At 38.7% G+C, this 14,813-nt stretch overlaps 1 protein-coding gene across 1 annotated transcript in view; it reads left to right on the top strand.

Moving 5' to 3' along the window:
• Kiaa0825 (KIAA0825 ortholog) overlaps positions 1-14,813 on the top strand; it is a 411,723-nt gene that overhangs the window by 158,027 nt on the left and 238,883 nt on the right. The window contains exon 15 of the mRNA XM_041663776.1: positions 2,809-2,973. Within this exon, the coding sequence (XP_041519710.1) occupies positions 2,809-2,973 (165 nt within the window). The remainder of the gene's footprint in view (positions 1-2,808; positions 2,974-14,813) is intronic.

Here is a 14,813-nt window from a genome sequence, read left to right as displayed (position 1 = left end):
TATTAATTTTGAGAATTTTATACATGAGTACTCTATTTACATCATTCAGCACCCCCCCTCTCTCCCATACAACTCTTCCAGTTCCCTGCAACTGCTTCTAAAATTCAAGACCTTGTTTTTTTTAAATCATGTATGTGTGTGGTGTAAAAGCTCTTGAGTCCATCTACTCTCACTCATAAGTGCAAGTGTTTAGAGCTGACCACTTGGGATTGGGATTGGATAATTTAAGCAAGGAGCTAGCTCATCTTGAAAAAAAAACATGATTCTCTTTCTCAGAAGCCATTGATTGTTTGTAGCTCTTTGTCTAGGGTGGGGGCTTGTGAAACTATCCCCGTCCACATTGGCACGTGAGCAGTGTGGGAATTATGCAGGTCTTGTTCTTATTGTTGACATTTCGTGGGTGCGCCCTGCCTGTCAAGACTGGAAGATGTTATCTCCCAGGATAACTGCTGCCTTCTGATTCTCGATCTTCCCACCCTGTTTTCTGTGATGATCCTGAACCTTGGATGTAGATGTATTCTAGGTGTACTAACTGGGGCTGGACACCCTATCACTTATTGTCTACATTGGGACTACTTATGGATCTGCATAGTATCTCTCCTTGATCTGCTGGGGGAAAGCTTTGATGAGGGGTGAGAGCTATGGTCATCCATGTGCATAAAGGTAACTATAGGAAAAGAAATTTCTCTTGTGTGATACTGAGTAATGGGGATTTTCTTATGTAGTCTATGCTTTTGGGAGAAGTATTACCACCCTGTGTGGTACACATATGTGCACACACACACACAGAGAAGCAATTATGGAACTTTGGAAATGCACAACTTGTCAAAATGCAGAGATCAGAAACAGTGGGGTGCCCAGGCTTAGTTATTACAACTCAATCTCTCTCTCTCTCTCTCTCTCTCTCTCTCTCTCTCTCTCTCTCTCTCTGTGTGTGTGTGCATGTATATATTATATATAAATGTGTGTATGTAAATGCATATATACATATATGAGAACTTTTTTTGAAAATGACTTACTTATGTTAAATTTGTTCTTTAATAACTCCATGCATGTATAAAGTACATTCTGATTACCTTCTCCCCGACCCTGTCTGACCTATCAATTCCCCTACTCTCTACAAGTTCTTTTCCTTCATCTGCATCTATGTTTTGGGACCCACCGTGCCTCCTGTGTAACCATAAATTTAGATCTATTTATTGTAGCCTTGTAGGCTCATCACTGTATTCACAACTGAAAGCAATGACTTCCTCTACTTCCGAATCCATTGGTAGCCAATAGTTGAGTAGGGAGGGGTGTGGACCTGGGTAACCCTCCTGGTAATGATGAGTGCTTGACAGGTCTTAACATGGCCCATATAGGAGACAGTCGTTGATGTGAGATCATTATTTAATGGCTTTGCCATGCCCTGAAGATAGCATTTCACAGTCCTTTAGAGGACAACATTCTAGATCGATGAAGGAAAAGGAAATGGGAAGGCACATTTAAATGAAACAGCAAATGAATCCTTTTCAGTTGAATAGATGCTTGAGAACTGGAAAATAATTTCTGATAAAAGTGGTCTGATTTCTGATTCTTACTGTATCAGATTAATTTTTAGTAACATTCTTCCCCAAATGACCACCCAAAGTAAATGCCAACTACTCTACCCGGGTATCAAATATAGTCAAAAGAACACCACTCACCAATTATTACAGCCAAATTCTTGAGGAAGTTTCCTGTTGGCTACTTGCCCATCTCTGAACTGATCATGGTTGATGAGGGGTGTCAGGCCTGACCAGCCAGGCCTTGTCTGCATGCCTACCCCAGGGAGGTAACAGAGTTAGTGTCCCTCGAGACATACTGTGTTTACTATGAGTAGAAGACAAAGGAGACAGGGATGGACAATGATGACTATTTAAGTAAAGTTAATATGGTTGAAATTGATAAAAAGAAAAACTAGCATTGTTTTTTGCCTAAAATCTATGGTATTAGTTCTTAATTTTCAGGTACAAATGGACTCTTAAAAGCAAAAGTAAGAAATAAAATTGTAAAATAAAAGTGATAAGCTTTCAAATGAACAAGAATAAGGAAATGTACTCATTACCGATGACACTATATAATATTATTATATTAATAGAAGATATTAAAAATATTAAGAGATATGAGTTGATACTATCTCAATGCATACTTTTGTTTCTTATGATACAGCTGTATGTTATACAAGAAAAATAGGAATTATTTCTCAATTCCTTGTATCATATAAATTCAGTGATGCCTTTTCTCTGATTTCCAATCTTTAAAGCAAGTCATAATGGGGTCAGAGGAGGGATGACAAGGACAATTAAAATAGCTTTATTGTTGTGTAATTACTCATAAGGTTTAATCAAGGAACTAATTGAAAAAATACTTCATTCTGAAATGATAGTGTCATTATATTTAGGAAATATAATTTGTTTTTCATAATTGATTTCATGGTTCAAAAAACAAATGGATTTTCCATGGTACACTTTAGTGCTCTGAGCCATCTAGATTTTAAAGATAGATCCTGAATCTGCGTGTTTCCTTAAGGGGAAAAAAGAATTACAACATACAGGAACACTGACCTCCCCTCTTGAAATGAACCTCTTATGGTCCTTCTCACGGGCATTTCTTCCATAGCTATCCCCAGATACATCCGAAACCATGAAGTCAATGATTGTAGCCCTCCAGAGACTGTGTGTTCCTCACGTGCAAATAGTAAATGGGTGTGTGTCACAGGATGGTGTGCAGGGAAGGGATGAGAGTGTGATCACATCCACTGATCCCCACATTTTCCCTCTTTTCCAGAACAAGCTCCTGGCATAGAAAAAGGCGAGAAGGAAGGCTGCAGTGTGGTCGAAGCCATCTTTAAGATTCTGTACCATTGTCACCTGTCTCCACAAACATTTGGACATGTTTTCATGAGCTACATGGAAGATGAACAGCTCTGGGACTTTTTGTGCAGCATTCCAGGTATAAGAAGCTTACCATTTATAATATAAATGCTTTATTAATACTTACATTGTCTTTAAACTTGTTTTCAAAGTTTGATAGAAATTTTTCTGACTCTTGTTTGTATGTTCCATTCATCTTTTAATTGTAAGGGCTTCTGTTTGGAACCACTAAGCACTATCTCCTGTCAAATGTGATGTACATGGGATGAGGTGAAGAGAGGTGAAGGGGACATTATTGAATGAAGGTTCTCTTTTCTAATTTAAGCATTTGTCCTATTATAATACTTAAGTTGTATTTAGCATTCATTATGTTTTGCTTTTAGCATATAAGATATCAATAATCTATAACAAGTATTTTGTGATACTTTGGTCCCTGTATTAAATAAACTAATTGTCCTGACTTGGCATAAACTAGAGGCATTTGGTGGGAGAGAACCCTCTGTTGGTAAAATTTCTCCTGTAGGCAAGTTTGAAAGCTTCTTTCTTTCTTTTTTTTTTTTTGATTGAAAATAGATTTTTATGTAATCCATTCCTATCAGTTTCCCCACCCCAGATCCTCCCTACCTCCCCACCCTTACAGCTCTATTCCTTCTTTCTCTCTTTAGAAAACAAACAGGCAAAAAGCAAACAGACCAGAACAAAACAAATAGAGAAAAGGAAAGGAAAAACGAACAAAGAAAAAGCATGAGAAGCACATGTACACACTGAGACATAGTCCTGCACACACACAATATGCACATGTACACGCTGAGACACATTCCTGCACACACACACATACACATTGTGCACATGTACACACTGAGACATTCCTGCACACACACACACATTGTGCACATGTACACACTGAGACATTCCTGCACACACACACACATTGTGCACATGTACACACTGAGACATTCCTGCACACACACACACACACACACACACATTGTGCACATGTACACACTGAGACATTCCTGCACACACACACACATTGTGCACATGTACACACTGAGACATTCCTGCACGCACGTGCACACAAGCGTGCACACACACAACACACACAATATGCACATGTACATACTGAGACACATTCCTGCATATATACACACACATACACAATATGCACATGTAATCACATAGGAAACCCATAAAACACAGAATCAGAAACCATAATATATAAACGAAATATCTGTAGGGTAAAAGAAAATGCTTAGACAAACCATTACAAGCAATATGTCTCTCAAAATACCATTGAGTTTGTAATGAGTTGGGCATAGGCCTGCCCTTGAGTGTGTATTGTATACTCAAAGAAACTCCACTGGAGAAAACTAAGTTTTTCTTTGTGAGCAGTTGTCAGGTGAGGATAGCTTCTGGGTTAGGGAGAGAGATCATGTCCTCTTGTCCCTGTTAGCACTGTGGCCCCATCTGTCTTGGAAGAAGACAGACCTTGTGCATGGTGCCACTGTTTGTGGGTTCACGTGTGCATCAGTCCTGCTGTGTCGGGAAGGCATTGTTTCCTTGGTGTCCTCCATTCCCACTGGCTCTTACAGTCTTTCTTCCTCAGTCCTGAGGACACGGGTTTGATGAAGATGTACCAGTTAGGACTGAGTGTTTCAAGGTTGTCACTCTAGCACATCTTCTGGATGTGGGCCTCTGTATTTGTTCCCATCGACTGCAGGAAGATGCTGCTTTAACGATGGCCAAGCAAGACACTGGTCTATAGTGCTACATTTCCTTTCTAGTTTCAGCTTAGGGCTCCCTGAGCATTTTTGGGTGTGGGCTCCATCTCATAGATTGAACCTTAAATATAGGGCATTTTCTTGATTAATGATTGATGTAGAAGGGCCCAGTTCATGGTGGGGAGGACCATTTGAGGACAAGTGGTCCTGCTTGTGTAAGAGAGCAGGTGAGCAAGATGGAAGAGAAGCCAGGAAGGATGCTCCTCCAGTTTCTCCTTCAGCTCTCACCTCTAGGTGTGTGCCATGCTCCAGTGACTGTCTCGACTTTCTCAGGGGAGAATAGTCCTCAAAAGTGTAAGATGAAATATATACTCTACCTAAGTTGTTTTTGATCACAGTGTTTTATCACAGCAATAGAAGGCTAACTAGGACACTAATAGACAAGACTATCTGTCATCTCAGGTAACAGGCATTTATTATTATGAGAGTAGTGCATTTTGATTCAGAGTTGGCATGCCTTCTCATTCCTTTGTCAGAAATATAATTAAAGAATTGATATTGTGTTATGTGCTTGTGTATGCTTAGGTGTGTGTTCGTGCATATATGAAACAGTGTGTGTATGTGTGAGTGCATGCATATATGCTACTGTGTGTATATGTACATGTTTGTGCATACGTAAATGCCATTGTGTGTGCATGCATATACGTGACACCATGTGTATATATGTGTATACTATTGTGCATGTTTCTGTGCAAGAATATATCCCACAGTGTGTTGTGCAAGTATGTATGCCACAGTGTGTGTGCATTTATGCCATAGTTTATGCATGTGTGCATGTGTGTGTATATATGCCACAGTGTGTGTGCGCATACATATATGCCATAGTGTGTGTATGTGTGCATTTATGTCATAGTGTGTGTGCACACATATATGCTACAGTGTGTGTGTGTGTGTGTGTGTGTGTGTGTGTTGGTCAGAGAATATCTTTTGAGGGTTGATTTTTCTCATTCATTTGTTTTAAGACAGTCTTCCTTGTTTTCTGCTGCAATGCCATATTCTGCAGCCTATTTCCCCCTCAAGCTTGCAGATTATTCTTCCATGTCTCTGCCTCTCAGAATTCCAGACATGTGTTCCCATGTTATGGTTTCATGTGGCTTCTGAAGTTTGAAGAAACAATATCTTCCCTGTCATACTTTCATGGTTAGCATTTTTACCCTGCAATGATAATAATATATGTTTCCACTTGTGTCCTGCCTTGCTTCAGCAAAACAAAATGTTAAAGTCAGGACGCTATACATCTGAGGTATTCATGGAGGGCCTACCTTTAGGCCAGGTAATTTTAGTGTCCCACTTTTAAACTCCATAGTTATTATCTTGAGGAGAAAAGGGTGAGAACTTCGGGACTATTGTCTTTTTCTCCCATTGCTTTTCCACATCAATTATGTTTCTTTTTCAGCTTGTGCGTGTTCTTATACACGGCTTTGATATTACTGTCACTGCTTCTGTGTGAAGTATCTGAACAGCTCAGAGTCATGGTGTCCCTGAACCTCCTGGATGCTCTGACTGTTCCACATATTACTTCAGTCTCCCTTTACTATTCTGAAGTTATTAGTTTTCATCTTCTCTGGTCATTATCCTTATGACAGTGCTCTAGGTAACTTCATATAATGTTTCAAAAAACAGAATCTATTACATGAAGATTCTGTGACAATTATCCTTTTTATTAAAGTCTTATCTCTTTGTTTTCTTGTCTTTTCTCACTGCTTTCTATTTCCCCAAAGGAGAGGCAGATTTCTTAGTACAAAACTAATGCAGGACTGCTTGACTTCCCATTTAGTCCTTAAGAAACAGAAATTAAATAACCCGTAAAGCTTACCATCCCCTGCTGTTTTAGCTTTTTTTAAAAATTCTCTCAGAAGATTATAATAAGTTAGTTTCATATTTCAAACACTTCTTTTTCTTCAAGTGTTAAATGCTTGAACCATTATTCATGACATGAAACCTTGGTGACATGGAGTGATAAGGTTTACTTAACATGCTGTACAAAACTGTGCAAATAAGTGTGTGCTTTTCTTTTCATTTGTATGTTCTTTACATACACACATGTGCGGACCTCATAGGGTTTGTATCTTTGTCATTTCTCCCCAACAATCTCAGGAGTTTTTTGTGTTTCTTTTGGTAATCATGTTTATTTATGTGATGCCATAAAGATAATATTCAAGTTCATGACAAAAGTGGTCTTGTTTCTAAGACTTCTGTTTAAATTGAAAATATAGCATATTAGAAGATAATATATTCATTTTATTCAGGAATATGCCTCTCAGAGGATGCCTATGCTCCAGTAAAGAGTCTTATTATACCCAGGTAAATATAGGTATCACTAAGTGAGAAGTTTAAAAAAGAGAAAGAAAGAAAGAAAGAAAGAGCATGAAGTTGGCAGAAAAAAAAAAGTGTGTTTGAAAGGATAGGGGGAGAACTGAAGGGATGGTAATGGGGAGTGGATTTGATGAAACCACATTATATGCATGTATGAAATTCTCACATAATAAAAAAGGAAATACAGCTGTGATGTGGGATTCCCCTCTTTATACTGTGAATGTGTTTTATTGTCATTGGTTAATAAAGAAGCTGCTTTGGGCCTATGGCAGCACAAAATAGGACAAGGTGGGAATTCCGTGCAGAGATAGAGGAGAAAAGAAGGCAGATTCAGAGAGCCATGTAGCTGCCGAAGGAGACAGATGCCAGACTGAACTTTACCCAGTAAGCCACAGCCTTGTGGAAATGCACAGAATAATAGAAATGGGTTAATTTAAAATGTAAGAGTTAGTTAGAAATATGCATTAGCTATTGGTCACGCAGTGTTGTAATTAATATAATTTCTGTGTGATTATTTTGGGTCTGGGTGGCAGAAACAAACGAACAGCCTTTGTCTACTCAATTGAAACATAATATGACCTTACTACCTACTCTAGGTCCCTACTTCCACAAGTATAATTTACCTACCTACATCAATTGAATAGTACATTATTTTTAAAATCTTCATTGTATGTTTTTTCTTCTGATAAGGCTATAAAGGACTTCAACATAGCTCACTCAGACAGACCATTGTCATTCTTACTTCAAGGCTGACAAAGGAGTGCTGGCATCTCTGTGACCCTGCCAGTGTCGAAGGGATATTTCCCCACAGGGGTCATGCTGATTTAAGAGTCTCAGGCTGCCACTGGGGACCATGGTGACATCCAGCCCAGACTGCTGCTGAGGGTCATTTCTGGGTCCCATGGCCTTGCTGCAGCTGCATTCTGTGTCACTGGTTCCTGTTACCTCCCAGGGACATGCAGGGGACTATAGTCTGGGATGACACCTGAAGCCATATTAGTTTTTGAGTATCTAACTGCCACCAGGGCCATGCACATCTGGGTTTCCTGTGCCACCAGACCTGAACTGTGACTGAGGGCCATGTTTGAGTCCATGGCCCTATAACTATAGCCAGGGTCTCTGTTGATGTCTTTGCTCCTATTGCCAGTAAAGGACAAGGAGTTACCCAGACTGCTACCTGGGAACATGTTGGTGTTCAAGGGTGATGCTACTACTGGAGACCCACAGATCAGGGTGACCCTTGATATCAACTAGGGCCATGATGACATCCTAGCCTGGGATGCTGCTGAGGACCACATCTGGGTCTGTGGTCCTACTGCAGCCTGGGTCTGTGCTGATGTCCACAGCCCATGTTGCCACCAAAGGAGTCCAGTATCGATAGTATAGCAGAAGCCAGAGGCCTCCAACCAGACCAGTGACTCATTGCAATGAGCTTACAAGCAAAGGTGCAGGATCTAAAGGGTCAACTGTGTTACTCACTGTGACACACTACAGCTTCCATGATGAGATTTTGTTTGTTTATTTGTTTGGGTTTTTGATTTGTCTTTTAAATTTTGTTTTACTTTGGAGAGAAGGTTGCAAGGGCAGAGGGCGGATTTGAATGGACAGGGAGAAGAATGTGATTGGGGTGTATGATGTGAAATTCACAAGCAAATCAATAAAAAGTTAACATAAAAAATAAAAAAATAAATGTTCATGTACAGGTTTTTGTGTGAATGTATATCTTCATAACTTTTACTATATAGGAATGGAATCTATGGGTGATAAAGTAAACTTATGCTTAATTATTTGAGGAACTACCATATTATCATCAATATTATATTTCCACCAGCTTGTTGTGAAGGTTCTAATTTCTCCATATCCTTGACAACTCTTAATTATTTCTTGACTTTCTGATTATAATCACTTGGGTATATTTTAATGGATTTCATCTTACTTATTTTATTAATTTATTTGTTGTGTGTATGTGTGTGAGGCATGTGTGTACCATGGAGTAGAGGTCAGAGGATAATGTAGTGGTGTCAGTTCTTTCCCTCCATCTTTCTGGGTTCAAATTCATGACTCTCGTTGTCTTGCATGGCTAGTGTCTTTACCCCTTGAGCCATTGTGTGCGCACCTTTGTTTTAACTGAACTTTGCAGCACTGGTGTTCAGACCAAGAGGGTAGGGTAGGTGAGGCAGGCATTCCATTAGTAGAATTATAGCTAGATTATAGAATTTTAATAGATTATAGCTCTGTGAGCTCTAATTCTAGCCTTCTTGGGGTTTTTATTTGCATTTGCCTGAAGAGTAGTGAGAGGTCTTAAATAAAACAAGTAAAAACATATGAGTTGTTTTATTTTGCAAAGAAGGAGGGGTTATTAGTCCCCTTTTGAAGATGAGCAAACTGAGCTATAAAGAGACTAAGAGAGTTAACTAACGTCTTACCCAGTAAGCTACAAAGCTAGAACAGAACTTATTCTTTGAGTTGGAGCTGAGTGTTAGCTGGGTTGTGAGTCTGGAAAGCCAGACTTTTCTAGACTTGTAAGGGGAGCTCCATGGGGACCAGGAGACAAAATCTGGAATACATCAGCCAAATTAGTCAAAAATGAAGGGATATATTCTTAACATGGTTAGGAAAAGACATGGCATGAAGGAATACATTGTAAATTTAGACAAACTGTATGTCATGTTTTAAGGGGAAGTTGTAGATAAAAATAATATAGGAAGGAGCATCATGAGTAAATATTGGAAACATTTCTATTATCTAAAATCTATAGAACCTGCAATGTTTTAGATTTATTTTTTTTTAGATCTTAGAATATGTCCATATATCCCATGCTTTTTCAGACCCAGGCCAGCTGGCCTTAGTGGGTTCCCGATAGAACATCCCCATTGTCTCAGCGTATGGGTGCACCCCTCGCGGTCCTGAGTTCCTTGCTTGTGCTCTCTCTCCTTCTGCTCCTAATTTGGACCTTGAGATTTCAGTCCGGTGCTCCAATGTGGGTCTCTGTCTCTGTCTCCTTTCATCGCCTGATGAAGGTTAATATTCAGGAGGATGCCTATCGGACAATGAGGACTACTGAGAACTCAAGAACAATGGCAATGGGTTTTTGATCCTACTGCACATACTGGCTTTGGGGGAGCCTAGGCAGTTTGGATGCTCACCTTACTAGACCTGGATGGAGGTGGGTGGTCCTTGGACTTCCCACAGGTCAGGGAACCCTGATTGCTCCTCGAGCTGATGAGGGAGGGGGACTTGATCGGGGGAAGGGGAGGGAAATGGGAGGCGGTGACGGGGAAAAGGCAGAAATCTTTAATAAATAAATAAATAAAAATGTAAAAAAAAGAATATGTCCATATATAATAAATATCTTGGGAATAGGACCCAAATATAAACACAATGTTCCATTATGTTTTATAAGCAACTCATGCACAATTTTTAAAGATTTATTTATTTATGTATTTATCATGTGTACAGTGTTGTATCTGCGTGTCAGAAGAGGGCACCAGATCTCATTATAGATGGTTGTGGGCCACCCCGTGCTTGCTGGGAACTGAACTCCCACAAGTTGTTTTCTGACTTCCACATGTGTGTCACGGCACTTGTACACATATGCACCTCTCCTCCACCCCCAGGTCCTCAAAACTGCAAACAAATGCTTTAAAAAAGTAAAGACAAAAGCTGGGTGGTGGTGACACACGCCTTTAATCCCAGCACTCAGGAGGCAAAGGCAGGCGGATCTCTGTGAGTTTGAGGCTGGCCTGGTCTACAAGAGCTAGTTCCAGGACAGGCACCAAAGCTACAGAGAAACCCTGTCTCGAAAAAAAAAAAAAAAAAAAGGAAGGAAGGAAGGAAGGAAGGAAGGAGCTCTTTAGAATGCGCACACAGGTTAACTCTTTTTTCTTACTAAAGTTGGTTTGCAGTCACCTGCCTTTTTATCCCACATAGTGATTTTCTGATATTTTCTTTATGATCTAACAAATAAACCTTGCCTGAAGATCAGAGTGCAAGGCTAGCCACCCTTGTCAGCCATAGAGACCAGGCAGTGTGGCACACACCTTTAATCCCAGCAGCCACACTAGTCAGCCATACAAACTGGGCAGTGGTGGTGCACGCCTTTAATCCCAGCACTAAAGTTAAGGTAGGATAAAACGGGAACTCGCTCTCTTTTTAGTTTGAAGATTTTGTAGAGATAAGAGCTCTCTACTGGTTCATTGCTTTGCTTCTCTGATCTTTCATCTTGAACCCCAATATCTCTCTCTGAGTTTTTATTAGTCCCGCTACATTTTCCTCTCTCAGTATATAAGTAGCTGCAGTCTGCTGCTATGTTATAGTTTTTTCAGAATTTTAGGGCTGTTTCTCTTCTACATCATATTCATTTATCTGAGCATCATCTTTGGACAGCTATGGCATGTCTCTGGTGGTACTGTATCTTTAGAAACTGTAAAAGCCACTTGTGTGTGTGCTTGTGAGATAGTCTAAGGAGCTTGATCAGATTTATTTTCTCTGCCAGTTACAGAATCAAAGGGCATGGTAAATCTGCAGTTCCCTAGGTTGCAGGAGGGAAATATCAACCAGTAGAAACAGAACTGCCATTGAAGAAAGGCGGGCAATACACAACATGCAGAAGACACATGAGAAAAAGGCCCTCTGCCAAACATAGGTGGCACTCAGGAGGCCAAAAGCTCCAGCCTCTTCTTAGGGACTGGGGTTTTCAAGAGTTTTCCTCACCTAACATAGGGTTGCTCAACTGAAGACAGCTAGGGTGGTTGATTGGCCCAGAACCATGGTGTGATATGTCCTGATCCAGTCTTGAACTCCTTGAATGGGCCCATCGGCCATCAGCAAAGGGCTTGCTGGCAGCTTTTGTCTTAAGTCAAGAGGTTGAGGAAGAACATTTATACCTTTGTTTTTTGCCATATTTGTTTCCTACCCATGATCCCTCTCAATATCTGTCGTCCTACCAGAAAGTCTATCTGACGACTCCGAGTCTCTCACTTGTATGTGTACTTGGGTGTAAATAGGTAAGTAAGTAAGTATGTATGTATGTATGTATGTATATTTGTATATGTATATATATACATATATATATATGATGCATGTATATTGTTGTGTAGACATGCCTGTGCACACATGTACAGAGGCCAGTCATGGATGTTCAGTGCCCTCTTTGGTAAACCTGGAGCTCATTGCTTTCCTGACTAGGTGACCAGCAAACCCCAGTGATGCTCCAGTCTCTGTGTCCCCACTGCCCAGGACAATGAGGCACACAGAGCCACTTCATGACTTCGTACATGGTTTCTGGGGCTCTGAACTGAGGACCTCATAACAAGCGTTATTGCTCACTGATCTATCATCCCTAGTCCCAAATCGGTTATTTATATACAATGAGATCTACTGATCCTAGGTGAAGGGTTCAGTAATTTTGATCAATGTAAAAACTATGTTAGCTGCACAAGAGAGACACCATGTTCAAGTCCTTTCACATGCATGTGCCCTTCACATTGAGCTCTGTATTCAGGAAGTAGCTCTGGGTGACACTTAGATACTGCGAGGCAAGGTTGGCTTTGTGTCATGGGGGTCACTTCCAACAGTTTCAGAATCTTGCACAAGTTGAAATCTGTGCATTCTTTTGTACCTGTTTCCTTTGGTTATATTATGTTCTGTTGACTGTTTATTTCTGTTTATTGCTGCTACGTGTTCGGTGAGAATCTTCCCAGTGCTGTCATCAGCCTGGATGGACACCTGCGTTACTTCCAGTGTAGGGCCCCGTGAATAAAGCATTATGTGAGCATGTTCCCCTTGGGTAATGTTCTGAAGTGTAAATGGTGGATTATATGATTGTCAGTGTTTGACACTCTGAGGGATTGCTAATTTGCATTAGGAGAATCATAGCTTTTCACATTCCCACAGATATATAACCATTACATTCACATCCATGGCAGTACTTAGAATTACCTGTTTTTTAAATTTTTGTCATACTAAGGAATACATAGCATCATGTAATTTATTTACTTTTGCCTCATTATTAATGATATAAGTGTTCTGTTATTAAGGTACATTAAAATTATTCTGTAAAATATTTTTTCAAAATTTTTTCTGTTTACTTCATTTATTTATTTTTGTTGGGTGGGATGCTTCAAAGAACTTGTTATATATCCTGTCCATAAGTTATTTGTCTGGTACTTGTTTTGACTTTTTCTAATATATGAAAAGGTTATTTTTTATTTCTTTTCTCTTTTTCTCTAATATTTTTAATTATTTATTATTTCTTTTTTAAACTACAATTGTTTTATAAATAATGAGTTTTATTGTGGCATGTTCATATTTATCTGTTATGTGTTTCTATCATATTCATCTTCCCATTCCCATTTCTTGTCTCCTGTTTCAGTTTCTTAAAATCTTTTGTTGGATAGATGTAGAGTGTATCCTTTATATTGTATGATGTATACTGTGTACTGTACACTGTGTGATGTTTATTGTGTGATGTATGCTGTATCCTACATACTGATTCCTGTGTACTATATTCTGTATACTGTATAATAGATACCAGATACTATATGATACATCCTGTATACTGTATACTAATTTCAGTAAACTGTATGTAATACTGAATACTGAGTATTGTATACTATATGAAGAATGCTGAATAATGGGTACTGGGTATTACTGATATATATCCTATATAATGATTCCTCTATACTGTATAATGGATCCTGGATACTATATGATATATAGTATACTATATACTGTATCTTTGCTTAGCTACTTATTATTCATCATATTATCTGATTTCCTACTTTTAAAAAAAATGTAAGTCTCATTATATACAGGTTTAAATATATGATTTCTGTCATCCAAAGTTTTGAAACACCTATGAAACTCTAATTTTCTATGAAAAAATGTGATAATAGTATTTTGATGAATTTTCACTAATATTGTTACTTTTGACTCCCTAGTTACTTGGATATTAAAGGGAAACTTTGTTTTCAATGGCACCTGATTTGCAAATTTCTTAATTTCAGTCTCTTTTAGTGCTATATATTCATTGCACATAGTACTGTGTTTCAAAAGGAAATTTCTTGCTATTTATAATTTGGAGTTCTTTGTTTTTAATATAAGCCCTCTGCCAACATATAGTTTGAAAAGCCTTTTCCCATAGAATGTCTGTTTAGATCAATGCCTTTACCTAGAAACACATTCAAATGTACTGAGCATTGCTTTTATAAAGCTAAACTAGGCTGTTCTTGATTATATAGAATATCTTTCTTGAAGGTAGCATGAAAACCTATTAATTACTTTTGCTCTTATTCTTTGAAATTATAGAAAAATTTTAAGTAATAGTTTCTTTTTTGTTCTATCAGGTCTGAACTGAACAAATTTTAAGATTATTCCTATAAGTATTGAAAGGCACTTATCATCTTAATAGCATAGCAATAAGCATAAACTCTGGGTTTGTCCCTCTGAGAAGCTCTTCTACCACCGTTCAGCTTTCCTCCAAGACCTCCCTAGTGTTGTGCTGGAAAGGAAAGTAGTGTGGCTACAGAGTGAAATATTTGTTATTTTCTTTTTAAATGTCTTAATAAAGTCATCAAAACCAAAAACACTGTAAATATCTCTTCTCTCAGTGTTTGTAAAACGAACAGACTCCTCCTGCATGAAAGAGTTTTACGTGTCAGCATTGATTTGAAGTATAAAATTAGTTGATGATAAATTCTTTAAATTATAGACTACAACCCAAGTTTTATGTTTCTTTGCTTTTGTTTCAGTTCCTTTAATACTAAGTTTAACATTAAGATGGAAAATCAAATTAGAAGTCATTATTTAGTGATACTTTTAT

The sequence above is a fragment of the Microtus oregoni genome, unplaced genomic scaffold (genome assembly GCF_018167655.1).
Source record: "Microtus oregoni isolate MIOR12 unplaced genomic scaffold, Mior012 000014F_ref0000157, whole genome shotgun sequence".
NCBI classification, from domain to species: domain Eukaryota; kingdom Metazoa; phylum Chordata; class Mammalia; order Rodentia; family Cricetidae; genus Microtus; species Microtus oregoni.
Note: the sequence above shows the minus strand (reverse complement) of the source record. Positions and strands in the feature narration are given on the sequence as shown.